Genomic DNA, 20,876 nt, shown 5'->3' with positions numbered 1-20,876 from the left:
GCGGAATACCGCTCATCGCATGTCGGGGCCCACTGCATTAGTGACCCTTACAACTTACGCAGCACAGCTTTTGAAAATGTCAACATCTTAAGTGAGTTTGGTTCCAAAAGGCTTCCCACACAGCTCGTGCCCCTGTCATACCCCTGGGCTCCTTATACATAAACACCTGCACACAATACAGTATATAAACACATAAGCACTCCTGTATGTGTGTCATCTATATGACGGAGCACACTCTGATATTGATCATGAGAGATATGAGCACTGCCAGTACAAGTAATACGATCTTGTTTTTATGCCAAATGTCCACACAGCTGATCATTGCAAGAGTTAAATCTAAAACTCTTTAACACGGGTCACAAAAGTTCATACTTAAACTACGACACATGGGCATATTTTGCAAAAACAAGCGAGAGTGCGTTGACACAGAGGTGAAGAGACATCAATAACAGCTCAGGACAACCCCAAAAAAAATACACCATGCAACTTTGTGTTAAGTTTAATACATTCAAGTTAGCAGATGTTTACAAAAACTTTTTTTTAATGCACAAACTGTTTGTACAGTTTTATTCTTTTTGTTTATACTTATTCATTTATTTACTTTACTTATAAGCATTAGCAATATTGAAGAGATAACATATCCATAGTTTTTGGGTACCGATACTGAGCAATTTTTCGTTGCGGTAACTATCGAACAATTATTATCATTCTCTCTAGCAGCTTGGCATGTATCGAGTCAGTTGTCTTGGACGCTGCAGGTGCATGCAGAATGTACAAAATTGTAACGCTATTGTACAATTGTTGGCAAGCCTAAACGTAAAGTGTTCACAATCTCGCGGAAGTCAGCCACAAACAATAATGCACGCAACTGCGAAATTCAATGCCACCAAATGAACTCGACTGTATGCACACTCAATAACGAAAGCCAGTAATGATTAAGCTGGGGATTTATGCGTAACAGCATGCTAACAATACCGAGTCAGCTCAAATCCGTGATACGTTAAATATAGTAATAGATACGGGGTTGATTAACTAGTCTATGATAGATGCTACACTTAACAATATCTGAAAAAAATTGAACTACATACGGGAGAGGTAATATAAAAAGATGTTTGCTGGAAAGACTTGCCATAAAACAAGATACTGTACGTTATTATGTAGAATGCGTTTAAAGACACTTCAAACAACTAAGACATGGGATTCTAGCGGTATTATGTACGATTAAAATGAATTGATGGGATCAATGATAAGTTTCCCAATTAGTGTAATATTCGATACTTGAAACAGTACATTATGTACATAAGTGTCGTGTTCATTAAACAACCTTTTAATGTCATGTACTCTTAAACGTCCTAAATGAATGAAATAACCGTTTTTGTGAATACACACACACACAATGGGGCATATGATCTCTATTTATATTTACTATGAAATCTGAAAATATCTGAAAATCAGATTCTATGTATTAAAAGTTTGTTTTAATATACACGAACAGATAGAATTCAAGTCAATGCATTGTTCACAAAAGGATTCAGTTTGTCAACAATCCGTTGTTATTCTTTTAAACAAAATCAGTGTACAGCACATAGGAAAGCAAACATAAAACAACATCACTATGTTTCCTGCTCAACGGGGTGTCCATGTGTGTATTGATTCGGCGCTGCCACTGCTAAATCGAAGCATTCGTAAGCATTGCCAGCCTATTCTCTTACTTGGATTGCTTAAAGCTACACTGCTCGGTGACCATTTCTCGTGGATTTACTGCGCTTTACAATAAAAATGTGTTGGGTGCAGTGATTAATATCTGCATTGACACAGTGCCTCAATGTGTAACGACCCAGAATAAAAGATACAATGGTACTTCTAAGTTTTGCACAAGCCCCTCACGATAACGAACGGTACCCGACCAACTACAACATCCCGTTATTCAAGAGGCTCTGTCATTCTTTAAATGAGACATTTGCTCTCCCAGCAACCCTTTCCAAATAATTATCTAGGCAATGATGCTGGTACTACTATATTGTTTTACAAGTACAAATTGGTAATAAAACAATTACAACCACTTGCAACGACTTAAAATGTTAATGCCGTTTATGCAGTTGGATAAAGGTCCAAAAACCTAAATAAATACCACCACAAACCCAAGATATTAAAGATTGACTATATACCATCTATGAACATCGAGTTCTCAATTAAATAACAAGTCCATTCGTGAACAAAGATTACCAATGTAATGGAAACACAGCAATTATTTTTGCAGTTAGATCTACAGTACCTATACTCAGTCCCTTTGAATATTTGCATTTCATAAAATGCAACATGTAGTTCTTGGAACTGGTCTGCAAGCTTGCTGGAGAGATGAACATCTCAGAACAAAGAGGTTTCTTAAAGAGAAGTCAGCCCATGTAATCGACACACACTTTGTATCCAATCCAAACAAGGACTGCTTCATTCAGCAGACAAATAAAATAAATGTTTTTTGTTTGTTATAAAACTCGAAATTTAGATTAATGTCTGGGTTGTGTCTTGCATTCTAAAACATAAATCTGCATTTCAAGATTTTAATAGAATATCACTGTTATGAATGGACATGACTTAAGTGCATCGTCATCACCGACTCTTTGCATCATCCCTTCCCTTCACGACCATCCAAATACATTAGCTCTTTAATTTAAGCGCACTTCCAAGTCAAGCAGCACGCGCACCCTCCACACGTGCTCGTTATTTAGTTATTTTTAATCTGCGGGTGCAGGGCGCCCTCACAATCTTGAGAAATGATCCCTGACCAATCTCCCACAATCTCGTTGCGTGGTGGCCCACCCCGTCACGCTCTCCAGCTCAGTCCCGTGTGCATTTCCCACTTGGCGCCGTGGGGTCTGTCCCTTCTCGAATGCGTACTTCGTTTGGCCCGCTCCCTCCGCCACCCCCCCACGTGCTCTCCACACTCAAGTCTGGCCTGGTCCCGACTTCTGTCCTGATTAAACCCTGTTCCAGCCCCCTCCAACAACCACCATTCGCCACTAAGTGGCGGTGACGTCACCACGACGCTTGTGCCAGGCCATGTGCACCTTGAGGCCAGCCCCCTCCACACACACACCCTTCAACGATGTCTCCTCCGAATCCGCCGCCGTCTTTCTCTCAACTGCCCCCCCCCCCGACTCTCTTCTCCAGCCACTCCGTCCAATCCCTCTTGAACCAATTATATCTTTCGATTTAAAGCTTTCGTGACTGCAGGGATTCATATTCTTGGATCTTTCAGTAAAGTCACGTAGAAAGGAAATAATACAACAATACAATTCTCACGACGTTTTGGCCACAACACAAGCAGCCGTCCTCAGGTGAAGAACAGAGCTGACGGAAAGACAGCGTCCTTCTACGTGACTTTACCGAAAGATCCAAGAATACCAATTATATCTGTTTTGTTTTTGCATTCGTCTTTGATTAACCTCTTTTTTTCTCTCTCTCACACCAAGCATCGTTAGCAATTAACACGGGTTAATTGAGAACGCTATATTTTTTAAATGTAAGTTGCATTATTCATGAGACATCCACTTATTTTGATCTTCCAGTGACCAAAAACCACATAACTGACTTTTAAACTAGGCAATTACGTGTAGTCCACAGGTGAATTGCAATTACAAAGCGAGAGGTTATTCCACAGGTGAAACAAAAGCTTTGAATAGGAGAATATGTTTAACGCTAATTTGGATTCAACACCCTGGGGTTGTGTGCTGCACGGTATTAAATCCACTATCACAATGCATTTCATTATCCTAATCTACTAATTACAAACAAAATCATATACATTGACTTTACTCAAAAATACACACCTTCGCAATGTTTAAAAGGACCTTGCTTTGCCACCTTTCAAGTATACAGGTTATAGGTACTGAAAGCACATATGACAGGATTCCTTCTCAGGAAAATTTTTTGGACGAAAAAAATATTTTTTATACAGCCTTGTGTAGCTATTCAAGTGGTGCATGACATCTGTTACAAACTCTACAACGCAACACATCATAAACCGTACACATTTTTTTGCTATAAAGTTCGGCCTCCTCCCCCTTTCGTTACTTGCATTCTCTTCATTCCTATGCAAACTTCTCAAGAGACAACAATCCAAGGTTGAACTTCGATACTTGGGGAGAAATCAGGGAAGCATATAATTTCTGTTCGAGAAAAAAAAAACTTGCATTTCTTTAAAGTAACATGAACTGCATTCTGGCACAGGGTTGACGGAAAATGCAATTTAAACACTTCCAAGACTTTCGAATCCCTGGGAGATACAAAAAGCTCATTATTGTGGAATAAAATGCAAAGCCACGTTTGGCTGTATGTTTTTGAAGTTTTCGTTGTTCTAATGTTCAACAGTCAGCCTTGCTTTTGTCAAGACATCCAGAGATTTTGGCCAGGGTTTTCTTGATGCGGAGGGCAGTCAGGCGGGCCGATGGATTTTGGTACCAACATTCCTTCATCAGTTTGGCCAGCGCTGTCAGGCTCTACGGTAGGAGAAGAAGGGAATGAATGGTATATACGCGCGCACACACACACACACAAACACATGCAGACTCGCACACATGCATGCACGCAGAGAACGTCAGAATGAAACAGCTCGATACAAAGCAGTTTACACAAACCGAATGATCCGGGATGAAAATTATTTTAAAAGAACAATAAAATTCACACGTTTGATATGAGATAATGTCTGTCAATTACAGTAAAACCTTGGATTGCGAGCATAATTCGTTCCGGAAAAGTGTTTGTAATCCAAAGCACTCGTGGATCAAAGCACTCGTATATCAGTTGTAATCACGTGACGCTCGGCAGACAAAGCGTATACACGTACTACTCGTATTGCAAGACCTCGCTCGTTAATCAAATTAATATTTATTTAAAAAAATTGCTCGTCTTGCAAAACACTCGCAGACCAAGTTACTCGCAATCCAAGGTTTTACTGTATACTTATGTTTACAATTATGGCGGTACTCTTTGGTTCTTTCGGTAAAGTCACGTAGAAAGAAAATTAATTCAATAATAGAGTATGACGTTTTGTTGTGTGTCTCTCTCTGTTTGTCTGTGTTGTCTCTCTCTGCTTGTGTGTCTGTCTGTGTGTCTCCGTGTCTGTGTTTTGTCTCTCTCTCAAATGTAGTTCTACCTGATGACGGTTGTTTGTGTTGCAATCGAAACGTCGTACTCTATTATTTAATTAATTTTCTTTCTACGTGACGTTACCGAAAGAACCAAAGAGTAATTCCTGTAGTCACGAAAGCTTCAAATCAAATTATGGTGGTTTTACATAACATACTTTACATTACCAGAGTATTAATGTTACGTGTTTCAATCCTAATCAGGGATCAACACAGCCCATCATCCCTCAAGGGTCGTCATGTGGGAAGTCAACACCATTTGACCTATGTGTGGCCGCACCACAGGAACGATTCACGAATCCCAGTAGAAATGGACATCATCCCCACACTCATTTGAGTTGGGGGATGCTTTGACTTCTGAATATTGAACAGGTTACTGCAATATAACACACGGATGACCAGAAAAGGAAACTAATTCCTTGTTCTTCTTGGTTCTTTCGGTAAAGTCACGTAGAAGGGAAGTAATAAAATAATAAAAATAAAACATAATAAAATAGTTCTCACGACGTGTCGGCCACAACGCAAGCAGCCGTCCTCAGGTGATTGAATCCTTGCAGTCACGAAAGCTTTAAATCGAAATTTAATTCCTTGTTGTGCAACTTCAACTTGTATCTACCAAATGTGTGGGTTTACCGGGTCAGAGAACCAGCGGTTGGGGATGTTCGGACGTTGCTGCTCCACACAAACCACCTTCTTCATCTCATCGAAGCTCGGATCGCTGGGCACTGCGTCATGGAAGGGCACGCGGTATTCTTCCGCAATGCCTAGTGAAAGTATTAAACAAAAAACAAACTCTTAATTGAGTAGCATAATTAAGATATACTAAACGTAGCGCTTTTGAGTAGATTCAAAATGTAGGTAGAGTACAAACATGTTTAAAAGCCAACGACTTTCCCAATAGAGGGCACACAAAAAGTAAACAATTTTAAGCCAATTAGTCTCATAAAATCTGAAGGGAAGAAGCAAAGTGATTGCTTGATCGTGCACGTGTGTGTGTGATCCGCACCATTACTGAGAGTACGGCGCGCGATCTCCCAGAGAACAAGCCCCAAAGCCCAGATATCGGCACGCTTGTACGCATCAAAGCAATCTGTCTGTAGCGTCTCGTCCAACACCTCTGGCGCCATGAATCGCACCGTGCCCACACGTGGGTTTTGCCCAATGTCCAGCCGGCTCCACTCCTGCGAATGCATCACAGCGAGGCCTGCGGGCGAAAGCACGTGACATACGTCGTCGCATCAACGCCCGACTTGCGCGCGATTTTGTCACCGTCTATTCCTTAAAGGGTCGTGGTGGGGGTGCCACCGATGCCTCGGCTGTCAACTCTCTGCACTTTACCCTGTCCTTTGCAGTCCATGTTCTTGAAGAATCAAATGCAAGAAATGAAATATTTGCTTCTGTTATGACATGGAATGATAAGTCAACACAACATAAAATACTGCAAAGGACAGGCAAAAGCGGAGAGAGGTGACAGCCAACATTACAAAGTCATAACCCTCTCCAAAACCATTTGAAACATAAAAAACCAATCTTATTTACTAAATCTTTGCAAACGAATTGGGGGGAGTCCTTTCTTCACGCACCAAGATCGGCAATGCAGCACTGGCCATTGCTCTTCACCAAGATGTTCTTGCTCTTGAGGTCACGATGCGCGATGGCAGGCTTCCCGTGCGTGCCAAAGATCTCCCCGTGGAGGTGAGAAAGGCCGGCGGCCACGGACAGGGCGAGGCGCAGGCAGGAGGACGCCTCCAGGGGCCAGCGCTGCAGCCAGTCGTAGAGCGAGCCACACTCGTGGTAGTGTGTGATGAGCCACAGCTGAGTACTCGAGTTGCGCGACGTCATGTCCGACGCAATGAATCCTGAAATGGGGCAACGAGCGATTGTGATTTATCAAACAGCCCATTTCTTCCATTGGAACCTCATTTGCCAGAAGAAAAAATATGATAATTGTTTTTTTACCCTTTTATCTGGCAATAAAACTGACACCTTTTTTTCTTCTGGCAAATGAGGTTCCAATGGTGTAAATGCTTACCCCGAGCTCTCATACTCTGATGGTGCATTGTCTTTGAGATGTGCGCCTTTTGGCATCTGGTCCAACACCATGTGAGACTAGGCTCTAAGGAAAGCTGTCTCGGCTGTGGACCAATCAACTTCAAGGACAGTGCATACATTATCAGAGTTATGTTTTTTGTTTGCATTACGACTGCAGGTATTGTGGTCTATGCAAACATGACTCCTTGTAAAAAAAGGTGTCAGTTTTGTTGCCAGATAAAAGGGTAAAAAAACAATTATCAGCCTTTTTTTATTACGCGAATTAATCTCAATTCGAAATTGATAGCGAGATATGTATGCTGCACGATTCATATACATGTAAAAAAACGCTGCCAAGACAAATGTTAAGAGTGTGGCGGAACAGCGGACGCACAACCAACGCTATTTTGTAAGACAGTAGCAAGTGCATCACAATCGGGCATTGTGTTGTGTTGAGACTCTCGCACCGAGAATGTTCTCGTGCCGGAGCAGCACCGTGTTGTAGATTTCCGTCTCGCGGCACCAAGACTTCTCGTCTCTCGATGAGAAGATTTTCACAGCGACGTTTTCACCCTGCCACTGTCCGCGCCACACCTCGCCGTACCGCCCCTTGCCTGGTCGAGGAAACGCGACAATGCACACATCAACTTGCGTTTAAAAACGCACGGCTGCACATACAGATAGTCCCCGAGTTACGATGGTCCGACTTACGATATTTCGATCTTACGATGGCGATTGCAATACGACAAAATTGTAAAATATTAAAAATTTTGCGAGGCAGGCAAATGCAGCAGCGTACGAGCTACAATACTATACGTTGGGACGCTGCCAGGATTGTTTCCTGAAAAGACTTTGTTAAATTGCAGTTCATATATGTAGGCTAAGAATTTACCTTTCTTTTTACTTTACATTTTACTGTGCAATACAGTATTGTAATTAATAAATACATACAGTATATAGTTTATACAATACGGTACTGTAAATTGCTCTGTTTTGCTAAATTATCACCATTCTTTAAGACTCCTGGGTAGGCTAGGCCATCTTCGGATTTACGATATTTTCGACTTACGATGGGGTCGTCGTAACGCATCTCCATCGTAAGTCGGGGACTACCTGTCCTCGGTAAGGCTGGCGGGGTTGCTACATTTGTCAATGGTAGGGGTGGCCAACCTGTAATGTAAAAGTACCCATGAGTTCTGCAAAGTAAATATAAGTGTATATATATTGACAATTTTTGGCACAACACGGGTAACATTCATTATTCTTCTCAACTATGATAGTGCGTTCTACGTTATGCCCTTGCTGCTTGGGAGACGCCAGTTGGCCACCTCTGGTCTACGGTAAATGTATCAAATATCTTCATCTCCATTAACCGATACATTTATTCGATTTTGTGTAACCAAAAAAAATAACTACCCAAATGCTCAAGAGGTAAACATTTCCCAGAATTCACTCAACACAAATGTTCAAGGCACCGCACAAAAAACTCCGTGCGTCTGGATGCGAATCGTTCAGCACCGGCGAGTCAAGCGTCAACATCTGCCACCTTACCGACGCATTCAATAAGCGTGATTTGACGAGCCACTGTCCGCTGTACAAGGAAAGGGAGGCCTGAGCCACTGCCCGATGTACAGGAATGGTCCAACAAGTCCTGCCATTGGGGAAACAAAAAGCAAATAAATTTTGTTGTCAACGGCGCACTTAAACATACCGCGGGTGATTCATGTTGAATGCGTGTATGTTGAACTTGATGCGCATCGTACATAGCCGGTGCGATTGAATTTCAACGTACATAAATACATATATTTATCGGGCAAGAAAGGCTAAGTGGGCGACTAAATGTGGGGCTAAATGGCAACCTGCATATGTTGTTGGAGTTACAGTCGTCACAAGCCCATATCAGTCTAACTGTGAGTTGTGAACGTGTTAGCCCCTTAGGCAAAAGCACGACATCCAATTTATGACCAATTCCCCTCTTGCATTAACGCGTTAGTATGTGCAAACACTGTACATATGTTTCCCATTATCGGTGAAAGGAGTTAACTTCATTGAGGACAAACATCGGACAGCATGTATAAACTACAGCTATTGTGTTTAAACCCAGACTGGTGTTTTAGGTGTGAAACTAAATATCTGATGTATTTGGTTATTCACTCGTGACATCCAAGCCAATGTCTATATATATCGCTGAAATTAGAATAATTATTATTTCAGACGATACACTGATGTAAAGTATACTGCTTGAGAGTAAAAATGAGTCAAGTACTATTTTGTCCAGTACTCAACTCCACGGGACAATCATTGAAGGCAGATCGAGATCAAAATTACGAAATGCAGTTATAAATAAGGGCGGGTGGAGCAACATTTGAAAGCTGAACTTGACAACAAAACCCAATATACCAATGCCTCTAAAAAAGAAAGATTTGAGTCAGTGCATATTTCTCCCGCTCTGACATTTGGATTTGAAACATGAACAGAGATGGGGAGGATTGAACAAAAGCTCAAAAATGCACAAAGTGTGGAGAGATATGCGCTTGGGATTACGCAGAGAAAGGGAACAACAAGGATAAGAGAAAGTACGGCCGGTTCCAGGCATGAGTTTGGCCGGTTTAGAAAGGCAAACGGCCTTCGGCAGGACACATCGCTAGAAGGGATGACGGTCGCTGGGCGAGATAACTACGCGATGGCATCCAAACAAGATGCGCAGAGGTGGAGCGATGGGATCAGCGAGTGGGCAGGTGCTAGGTGAATTGTTGTATCACGAGGATTTAACAATCGAGAAGTGGATTGATCACGGTTGATAAAGATGATGATTATTTCACTCTCGTGTTCCAAAAGCAAATTATAGCAATCAAACAGCTCTACAGTATAGTGGTTAATCAACCATAAGAGTCATGTTACAAAGTACTGATGACCTGTCCTGATATGCCAGTGGTGTGATAAACGCCACACAAACACATAAACAGCACGAGTGTGGCTAGGATGCCAAAGCCATGAACCTCCAACTGCCCAATCACAAACTGTTCCATTGGCTTCAATTATGTAACATGCTACTTCGTGACATTTAATCTGCATGACCCAACTATTTATCAGTCCAAAGTACAAGCAACACAACAGCAACATGACTACTCATATAATGGATAACCTTGTAACAAATATAACTGCAAAGTTTACCCTTTGGTAACAAAAAACCTACGATGACATTTAATACCGTGACATGAAAAAAACAATATGCTCGAAATATATTAACACTTGTTTACAATGCAAAAACAATGTTTGACCTTCAACATTAAAGCATATTATTTCTCATATTGATTTTTCAGCTTTGCCCGTAAAAACGATAACCAATCAATAACCGTCACCACGCAAGATCTTCAGCGGCAGCTCACAGGCAGTGGTTGACATTTCCCACTTCTTCAGATGGTGCTCAACATCCCCCAGTTTTTTTTTTCAGTTTAATTTATTAGGTATGACCCTCCGAGCCATGCGGCTCTTGACTCGGGTGCAACCGCAACAAAACAAAAACGTGAACAAGAAACATCTTAAACTGACTACACGCAACAGAAAAAATTCTGGAAAAAACAGCAAAGTCTTCCAGAAAAAACACCGCATTTCAACGCTGTGTGCAAAAATCCCAGGGGGATGCAAGTCAAACAATAACAACCATAAGACAATGTAGACGTCACGGAAAGTGGCGCTTAATTTTGTATCGTGACGATGGGTCGAGTTGATTTATTTTGTCGACAGCCCTTGGAAACAAAATTTGAAACCTGCCAGAGAGAGCTACACCTTAGCGGATTGGCCAGCGTCGAACTCAAACGGAGTTACTGACCCCCCCCACGCCTTGGAAATCGGAAATGTTTACAATCCCGCTTCAGAGCTGCTAATGAAAAAAGAAGAGGACCACCCAACATTTCAAGGGTCGATGAAGCTCTCGCACGATTGGAGAGAAACATCATCGCACACTATGCTGAATAATACCGCGGATCACAACCCGAAAACACATTAGAGAGCCCGACCGAATTTGGATTGAATAATTATAACTTCAACGTGCAACGTGCACAGTATTTGCCGACTGTCGTCGAGAGAGAACAAATCAGAGGTGCGGTGATGAGACGTCACCTTCTTCGCCTGGTATGCAGGGGGTCGGGGGTTCGAGCCCGACCCTGACGCCTGTATACTTGGCGTGCTTTCCCCGTGGTCACGTGGATTCTTTTTTCCAGGTCCTCCGGTTTTTCCCTCAATGTTTAGGAATATGCATTTAGATAGTTTTTATTATTTCAGTGCTATAAAAGTCCAAATGGTGGTGCCACTTTGTTGAGCTATCATTGGTGGCCAGGTCACTTCTGAAAAATAAGTTAATGCCTCAGTGGGCTTTGCCTGGTAGGATGGGGATGGTTTAGTTTATTTGTTTGTGTTTGGGTGATTTGTTTACCCACTGGCAGTGCCAGTGGGGGCACGTGCCCCCCCCAATGATCCGATCAAAATCCCTAATTTCGATCGGATCATTGGGGTTTATTAGTAATAATTCGGCATTTGCGACCCCCACTGCCACTGTGTAGCATATTATTACGTTCGAGGGACTATGAGATGATAGGACAATAGTCTGAGTCCATAATTGGCAATAAGTAACGACAAAGCAGTTATAAGTGACTCACAGTATTGTGCGCAGTTGCGTATACAGCACACGACTTCCCTGAAGGCATTCACCTTCAGCGAGCGCGATGCCGATCAGACCACGCGGTTCGAATTCGACCCTCGATCGATGGCTGCGCCATCGCCGCAAACGCGTCAAATAAAAAGCAAGGGACACGTCCTTACTAACAACTCCTCTATCATTTTTCATTGCTGGAGGGGTTGCCCCCCCTACCTGAAAATCCTGGCTCCGCCATTGTGTTCACCTTTCTTGTACTTTGTACTACTATCGTGTTTTTGTACTGTTTGTTGTTGTAACGTTCTTACCCGCCCCTATGGGACATCTATGAAAAAGAGCTTTAGGTCATCGGATTCCTCCAGTATCAATAAATAATTATCTGATCCTGACAAACGGGAAGGCTTGTCACACAATGAGCCGGTGCCAACAATTGCCCGAACTCTGAAGTCCTCTATATATTAAGGTGTCATCGGCCAATTAATGAGTGTTCATGTGTGGGAGGAAACCAGAGCACCCAGAGCAAACCCACACGTGCGAGGGAGGAAACACTATCCCATACAGACAGAACAGGTGGAGTCCACATTTTGCTGTGTCGCCTTCTCCTGGCAAGCCAGGGTACAAAGATCCCCCGTATAGCCTCAACAGACTGTTGGGGAACATTCTATTAGTGAGCACCTATGAAGGCCGGAACAGCACACGTGGGAGTCGGCGGCCAGCACCACGCCCGGTCGCTCGTCTCCCTAGTGGCGAGGATTACACACTGCACCAAGTACTCATTTGAGGCCGAGTCAACCTAGGGAAGGCCCAGGACCAGTTCAAATAATCGTCACTGGTGCTGGCCGTGAGCGGGAATCAAACTCGGGTCGCGAGGTTCGTAGTGCGCTAACCGCAACACGAAGGAAGCATCGCGTGCTTTTAAATGCACTTTTTTTACGGTCTGGAACGCTCTTCCTTCCGATATTAGGAAGCCACTGGAGCGATGCACTTTTAAATTATCTCGATTGAAAAACTCATTTATTTTCAACAGATTTTTGTGTTTAGTTTGTCGTATTTCCCCGGCACCTCCGATAAGCGCTGTTGGCTACGTACGCCGCGAAAGAAGTTCAACATACATACATACAAGCAATATTTGTGCGGCGATCCACCGACCCTGGCTGCCTTTCGTGGTGAAGGATTACAGGCCACGTGCAGCACGGCCACCACCGCCTGGCTCGAGTCACGTCCATGCAGCGAGCGTACGAGCGAGCAAACGAGCGACGGCGGTTGGGGGGGGGGGGGGGACGAGCACTCACGGCGAGGGTGCTGTCGCCCACGTTGGACGTGATGAGCCCGTCGGCAGCACCGCGCTCCGCGTCGCGAGCGTGCAGGTGGCGGGCGCGCTGCTTGTGCAGCGATTGACACAGCAGCGCCGCGGCCGTCAGCAGGGCCACGAGGACTACGAGAGGGCCGGCGATGACCACTGCCAGGGTGCCCGGGCTGTACGGAAGCACCTCGATCTCGTCTGCAAAGCAACGAGAGGCACGTGTGTATCACGCATGCACGCAGCGCGTGCAGTAGAAACCCTGGTGTTAATTGCATATGTACGTTGTCCTTCCCCACCGGCACCTCCGATTAGCACGTTTGGGTATTTACGGTGCACAAGAAGTTTAACATACATGCATGCGTGTGCCACGAAGAAGGACCCATTCTCAAAAGGTCAGCTAGAATATATATTTTCCCCATGTTAAGGCAGTGTTATTGAAGAATTTGTTCATGTTTTTTTGTTAATTACACAATAGGTCATGTTGCAAGTCACAGCACACATTGCTTCATGGTGTGGTCCAGAAATCCAGATACACCGAATGAGAAATACGTTAAGTAATCCGGTTCTACTACGTACGAGAGTCATTTAAACGTGAATAATGTATAGCGCTGCTGTGCTACGGCGCCTAATTCAATGGCTAAATGGAAAGACCTATTCTCCAGACGGAGCCTGCTCATCATTCCGCTATGAAACGGCAGATTAAAGCGCGCTCGTTCTATAGCTTGAAGACAGGTCTATAAACGTTACAGAATGTATGGTCCCAAATTTAAACCCTGGGATTGATCCACGTTTCCAACATGTTTGCTGGCTAATAATAGCCGTGGGGAGAGTTTGGTTATTACAAGCGGGGCACTTTAGGTTTGCAACTAAATCGCTATACCAGGAAGCAGCTTTATCAATGTTATTAATATTAAAAAGGAAAATCCTTTACTAAAAGTCAGTGTCATATATGTTTCATGTTTGAGCTGCTGCATAAACTGGTAAGGCTATTATTATATTTTGGTACTGGCAAAGGAGGTCTAATGATGGTAACGCTAAACATGCATTTATGAAAAGAAAAATGATTAGCACAAGAAGAAAAATTTAAAGATATTATTAAACGAATGATGGTTGAATGATTCGTCAATAAAGTTTCTGTTTTGCAATGTAATTACCGAACGGTAATTTTAGTAGTGTGTTGGCTACTGAATGATAATCTACATTCTGCCGCAAGATACACCACGGTATATTTCGGCACTAAAATGCTCCCTCATTGGCAGGACCCATAAAGGATTATCCTGTTTCACCCACTTGGGACAGTAAACATTTCATAGCTTTCCACAAAAAGGTTTTCCGCTACCTAATTAGGTGTGTGTACATTAAATGGTCTTCCATGCCAATGAGCATTCCGTGAAAGCATAGTTTGTGAATGAAAAACACACGTTACCTTTCCGTCTCGAGCATGACGCTACAATTTATGAATATAGCAAATGCGTGTATATTTTTTATGCATGTGCAGACAAATCTAGCGTAAAGTCCCAAGCCCTGAATTATGTTTTATTCAAACAGGTAGACCGAGTGAAAATATTCATATATTGCAGGGTTGGCAGCGGATTGTACCTTTCATGTGACAGAAATTAGTTATTTAAATTATGTTTGTCCGCAGCGCCATTAGCATGAACTACTATTCAAAATGTATTAATCATTGATTACTGCGGCTTCAGTTTTTCACATAATCTGCCAAACTACGTCAATATTCTAGAGAAGATAGCCATCGTAGTATTATACGTGCACCATATTGAAACTCAAATCCCTTCAAGTCTCATTTAAAAGCACATTTATTAATGGGACTTCAGTTGTAATTTTTGCGGACAACACGAATAACCGTTATGTACATTTCTCAAACAGACACACTATTGACGCTGATACCAGTTTCCATGAATAGCAGCACTTCAATATTCAGTTTCAATGAGTAATGATTGAACACAGGGTTTAAAAGCAGACTTATGGAAAAAATTTGTTTTAATATGATGGTGTAATGTTTGCGCTTTTGTTGAGGAGCATTAACATTAACTATTCATGTGCAACAAGGTTTGCCTCTTCGCTAATGAATGCAGTAAACAAATCCTCTCAATAGAAACTCAGCAGCAGGCAATAAACCTCAACGTCTAATTTCATTGGAATACTCTTCACAGAAATCCTTCTGATCATAGGTGTTCTGTATCATAGGTGTTCGACTCTCGCGTGAGAACACTGGAAGGGAAAAAATCATGGCTCACACACCCCATGACCTCTCCAACGTACCCAACGGACACAAATTATATTAATGATAGAGAGGCCAATTGCACTGTCCTGTACCATTTCAACCTTCGGTGTCCTGTCAAAGCTTTGCTGTTGGCTGTGGCCACTGCGTAGATATTTTTGTATTGTGCCGGCTTGTGTTTCGACGTCACATGCCTCAACTATAAAGAGTTTATACATCGATAAGGCGGTGTGCCCATTGAAGCTCCGCCGTGATTTTCTACATTTTGTCAACTTTACCGTGAAACCACTTCTGTCTGCCGACAAGCACTGGCATCCAAATTGCAGATCAAACAAATAGTCACGAGACTTTACACAGTCACCGTAGCCATGTGATATTCCCACCCATACCTCTTTAATAACAGAATTGTGTACATTCTACACGACTAAAATGCCAGTTCTTATACAATGCGTGTGCAGCAATATTTCACGCAGATGACATTGTTCACATATTTACCAAGGCTGACGTACACCCATTGAGATATAATAGTTATGTTTCTGGTTAACTATTCTGTTGAGTTATCAGTTGTTGTTTTTTGACCATGAGATTAGCAACAGATAGCCGACTCTTTCCTACCGTGCCACAGGGCCTATGTCTACAATGAGCATGCTTGAAGAAATTGACCTTTTGACCCCATGTAAGCTAGTTCAGTGACAAGCACTCTCATCAATATACTACCCATCTGCCTAATTTTCCATGTCACTCTAAAATGCAGAACATCTGTTGTGCAATTTTGGCAGAAATTACTTTCACTTATCCTCTACTATATTATTAGAAGAAGCACAATAACTTTTGCACGGATGCCCTCTACAGACATTTCTGATTGAAAACCAGAAACTATAGTTCATGTTTTTAAAACACAGCCTCGAGAATAGATAGACCTGCTGAACATATGGGAATTTTACGTCACTTTAAAATGAAAACATGTTTGTGCAAGCGTGGGGGTGATTTTAAAGGTGCACCATTAGCTTGGTCTTTACATGTGCCTATTCATTATGCACTTTCAAGTGCACTATGCCTGAATGAATTATCTGTGCGATTTGAAAATAAGATTTTTGCATTAATGCGGTTCGTTCCTGTTCACTGAAATTTCCCCAAGACACCCCAGAAATATGTAGAACATAGGCCTAATTCTAGATTTGAAGTTTTCGTGACTGCAAGGATCCATACTCTTTGGTTCTTTCGGTAAAGTCACGTGGGTGAAAAAAAATAAGAATACAAATAAAAAATTTGTACTAAATTAAATCACGACGTTTCGGAAGCAACACAAGCGTCCGTCATCAGGTGGGACAACCACAGCAAAATTACTGTAGTGGGCAAAGAGAGCTGTTAGTGACAAGCGATTATATAGGGTGAGAGGGGGGGGAGCCAGGGAGGAGGGATGCAGGGGCCTACTATAGCATTTATAAACGGTCAATTCCACAATAAAAAAAAGGATGTACATATGACATCACAGGCCTAACAGACACATTGTACACTCTTTAATGTGTCATGCTATAATACCTGCCGTCTACTCACATTGTATTCTTGACAAAACAAACAGGACCGATGGTGACATTTGTGATTCTACGTGTTCAAATTCAGCCGTTCATCAATCCACTGCTGGACGAAGGCCTCACCGCACCGCACCGGTCGCGGACGTTACTTTACCACACCTCACCATGCTGCTCGATGCGGGTTGGTGAATGCAGGCTTCACGGACACAGGGAGTTATGCATTGAACACAGCAACGGACGTTGCTGCACTGCCCTCTGCTGGCCACCATGTAGTCCTGCAAGCCTATTCGTGCACAGAGGTCACCCAGCTAAATACCATCCAACTGCTCGGCTTAATACTGACGGTGGTGGCTATGCCCGTGGCCTGTAATCCAGCACTGTGAAGACGAGGGTTAGTGGACCGCATAAAACGTCGTGAAACTCCATTTTCGTGGGTGTCGAGGTGCCATAACCCTGGCTCGCCAGGAGAAGGCAGTAGAGTAAGTGGACTAATCGCCATGTGTTTCCATCTGTACGGGAATGGAGAGTTGTCCCCACGCACGTGTGCGGTTTCTCCGAGATCTCCAGTTTCCTCCCGATTGTATAAAAAACTCATTAATCACGCGGACGTCCAGAATAGACACCTCTTGCAAGCCCCAGGCATTGTACCTCCTCCTGGTTTTGACATTCCTCATAGGCACTAATGTACCATCAACCGCATAAGGGCATTAATGGGTCGACGCCGTACATCTCCTTCATTAACGTGAAGCTAAAGACACGCTCCACAGAGCGACTGCGGCTATGCAACCAAAACTGTGGACCACATACTTAGTGAACCACTGTAGTCTGCGCTCCTTGAACGAACGAATAGCAAAACTGCACGAAACTCTCTCCCGAAGCCGCCTCGTGGCTAGCAGACCTCGACAATGGCATTTAGCTAAGGAACCACACTGCCATCGTTATATGCAAGAGTAGAACATTTGGTTGGAATAAATATCTTAAAATAAAAACCCAATGAAAAATAGTCATATGACTCAGTGTGGCTTACATGGGAAAAATAAAAGAAACAAAAAATAAAGATATGATGATATGGGTGCATTCCAGGTGATGTGCTCACATGATTATTACATTCTACGTCCGTTACGATAAATACATTACCGTTGAACTGACCAAATACATTAATTTTAAGATAAAAAATATACAGCCTGAATACAAGATCCAACAAGCTCGGCAAGGCCCTGCGTGGCGCACAGACTGCCTCTACATATTCATAATCAACGTTGTTGGGTTTAGATCGTGTTATTTATAAATGTGTCGTAACCCTCCACCACCCGACATGGCCAATCAGCAAAAAAGTGTCACGTTGACAAAAGACAAATAGTTCACTGCTTTAGCCCACCGGTGTGTTGAAGCGCGAAACCACAACATTTAAAAATTTTTAGTACGACGTTTCGCTGGTAATTGCATCCAGCATCATCGGGCAATTCGCCAGGATGGTGAGGCTCTGCTCTTGCTCCCGGTCTTAAATAGAGCAGCAGCAGGTGACGTCATCATTTAAATCATCAGGTGCAACGATTTGAGGCGGAGGGGGGGGGGTTATTGTAATTATATACGAGATTAGTAATCAGGCAGTTGTTACGATGTGAGTTGTAGATTAGTAATCCGTTGTAATGTGTGTTATTGTAATTATATGCTACGTTAGTAATCAGTTAATTAGTATTTGTTTCCCCTATAAGGAATTGTAATATGTATTATTTATTAATACGCTTCCAGGCCGCACAAAGCCTGTAGCTGTCTGAGCGGTTACGTATCTAAGCGTGCAGCACTGCACATGGCTGTGCAGTGCTTACCAGGGACGGCCACAGTGGCGAGATGTTATCTCACTCGGCTGGTATAAAGGAGGCCGTGGGTTCGATCCCAACACCCCGACGCCTGTATATTCGGAGTTTGCATGTCTCTATCCCCGTGGTCGCGTGGATTTTTCGTCGGTTTTTTTCCCTCTACATTTAGAATCAACGTGCGCTCAAGAGCATTTGGCTGCTATAAATTTCCCAAGTGCTGACAAGCCACTTCGTTGCGCTATCATTTGCGGCCAGGTCGCTTCTGAAAAAGAGCTACGTAGGTCAGTGGGCCTTAACCTGGCAAAATAAAAAAATATAGTTTACGGTTGAAATAGTTGATAGTTTATTACCATCAGGGGGCGGTGTGGCGGTGAGGTTGGAGTTACACCAGTCTCCTGTGCAGCACTCGATCACCACCTGGCTGGTCGAGGCGGGGGTGCTGCAAGTCAGCCGTACTTGCTCGGCATTGGGAAGGCAGCCTTTCAGTTCCACGTAGCGCCCATTGGTCAGCTCTAGGGCGGAGTAGCAGCGCTGCCCGTTGCACTGAGACTCTTCGCCGCAGATGCCTTCGCACGCGCAGACAAACGGCGGGCTCTCCAAGCCCACATCTCGTACACGGGGAGGCACGGAGAGTACACGTGTTAATACACACGCGGCGAGTTCATGGGTGGTCGTTAGTTTGTTGGTACAGAATCGTTTCAATAGGTTATTTTGGAGAGTGACTTAACAAAAAAGTATTCTTTCTTATCGTGTCTTCCTGCTCAAATGAGCAATGGGCAGCTATCTCCCATCTCTGTAGGCAGGACACCGACATCACTCTGCAATGTCCAAAGAATGAGCACTAGTGACTTTCTACAGTGTGCACGTTGAACTTCTTTCGCAGCGTATGTAGCCAACCGTGCTAATCGGAGGTGCGGGGTAAGGACAACACAAAAAGCAGTTATAAAGATTTTGAGTTTTCAATCTAGATTATTTCAAAGTGCATAGTTCCATTTGGCTTCCTAATATCGAAAGGTACAGCATTCCAGGTGGCCGCAAAAGCACATCGGAAAGCGCGCAAATGTAGTGACCGTCTTTGTACGACGGTTAGCCAAAAGCCGCTGCAAGGATGACCGGAGTTCGCGTGATGATGGTTTATGCTCCTTAACGAGATCTACAAGGTATTGTAGGCCATTTGTGGCGAGCACTTTTTGCGAGTAGAATGTCAAGATCTATTTAATATAGAACTTGGTATTGCTAAATTTTTATTTGAAACATCAACAACACATACATTATCACCTGTAGTGGGTCCATTCAAATATAGGGACAAACAATATTAATCCACTCTGTTAATGCCAACTAAGACTTCAAAGAGTGCATTGGCAGCAGTGTATCATGTGCAGAATGATCACACCTTGACCCTGCTGTTATGATGTTTTGGTTAATGGACCTTCTTCATGTACGGCAGTTTTAAGGACCACGGTGGTAACAGATTAAAGAAACTGGGGTTATTCAGAATTATTTACCAAACCGCATTTCATACTTGAATGGTACTTGTAAAGGCAAAAATTATGGAGAAAAAAAACTGAAATATTTTCGCACATTCTTAGGTAAACATACAGAAACCGATTTCTTTTAATTCGTTCAGCTGTTATTTAATATAGCGCAAATAAAAAAATATAAAATTTTGCCACAAGAGGGCAAACTTGAATAACGAAAAGCCTGCATACAGGAACTAGTTAGTGTTAAACCATCCAGGCCATGACGAACAAAGGCTCTTACCCAATGCCGCATATAAAAAAATATATTGCAAAAAAACTCACTCCAATAAATTACTTTAATTATCAGTATTCAGCATGTTAAATGTCTGGCATTTCTACTGAATTTTTTTAAACTATGAAATGGAAGAAGAGGATGATGAGAGTGTGACCCTCTCGAGGTGCTCCGGTTTTACTCCCACGTGTATAATAAACACTCGTGATGAATTAGCTGAAAACATCTTAAAACAACAAAAAACCAATGTAGCAGCAGCAGGACCCCCCCTTCTTAAAAAAAAACAGTCCTAACGTCTCGGCGTGGATTTTTTCCTGGATACATAAGTAAACTTGGCACACAAACGGTGGCGTTATTTGAAGTCCGGTGGAGAATGTAAACGGCGTAGCCAC

General features: G+C 43.0%; 1 protein-coding gene across 2 annotated transcripts in view; it reads right to left on the bottom strand.

The window, feature by feature from the left end:
• Nucleotides 1–271: 271 nt before the first annotated feature.
• LOC133345275 (activin receptor type-1-like) overlaps nt 272–20,876 on the bottom strand; it is a 50,331-nt gene continuing 29,726 nt past the window's right edge. For both annotated transcript variants that reach the window (XM_061555891.1, XM_061555890.1), the window contains 8 exons: nt 19,083–19,340; nt 13,125–13,333; nt 8,730–8,829; nt 7,646–7,792; nt 6,731–7,006; nt 6,154–6,351; nt 5,781–5,911; nt 272–4,499 (listed from right to left, as the gene is read on the bottom strand). In XM_061555891.1, coding sequence (XP_061411875.1) covers nt 4,365–4,499; nt 5,781–5,911; nt 6,154–6,351; nt 6,731–7,006; nt 7,646–7,792; nt 8,730–8,829; nt 13,125–13,333; nt 19,083–19,340 — 1,454 coding nt within the window. In that variant the 3' untranslated portion in view covers nt 272–4,364. The remainder of the gene's footprint in view (nt 4,500–5,780; nt 5,912–6,153; nt 6,352–6,730; nt 7,007–7,645; nt 7,793–8,729; nt 8,830–13,124; nt 13,334–19,082; nt 19,341–20,876) is intronic.

This window comes from Lethenteron reissneri, chromosome 21 (genome assembly GCF_015708825.2).
Source record: "Lethenteron reissneri isolate LAM-NWPU_2019-01 chromosome 21, ASM1570882v1, whole genome shotgun sequence".
Lineage (NCBI taxonomy): Eukaryota > Metazoa > Chordata > Hyperoartia > Petromyzontiformes > Petromyzontidae > Lethenteron > Lethenteron reissneri.
Note: the sequence above shows the minus strand (reverse complement) of the source record. Positions and strands in the feature narration are given on the sequence as shown.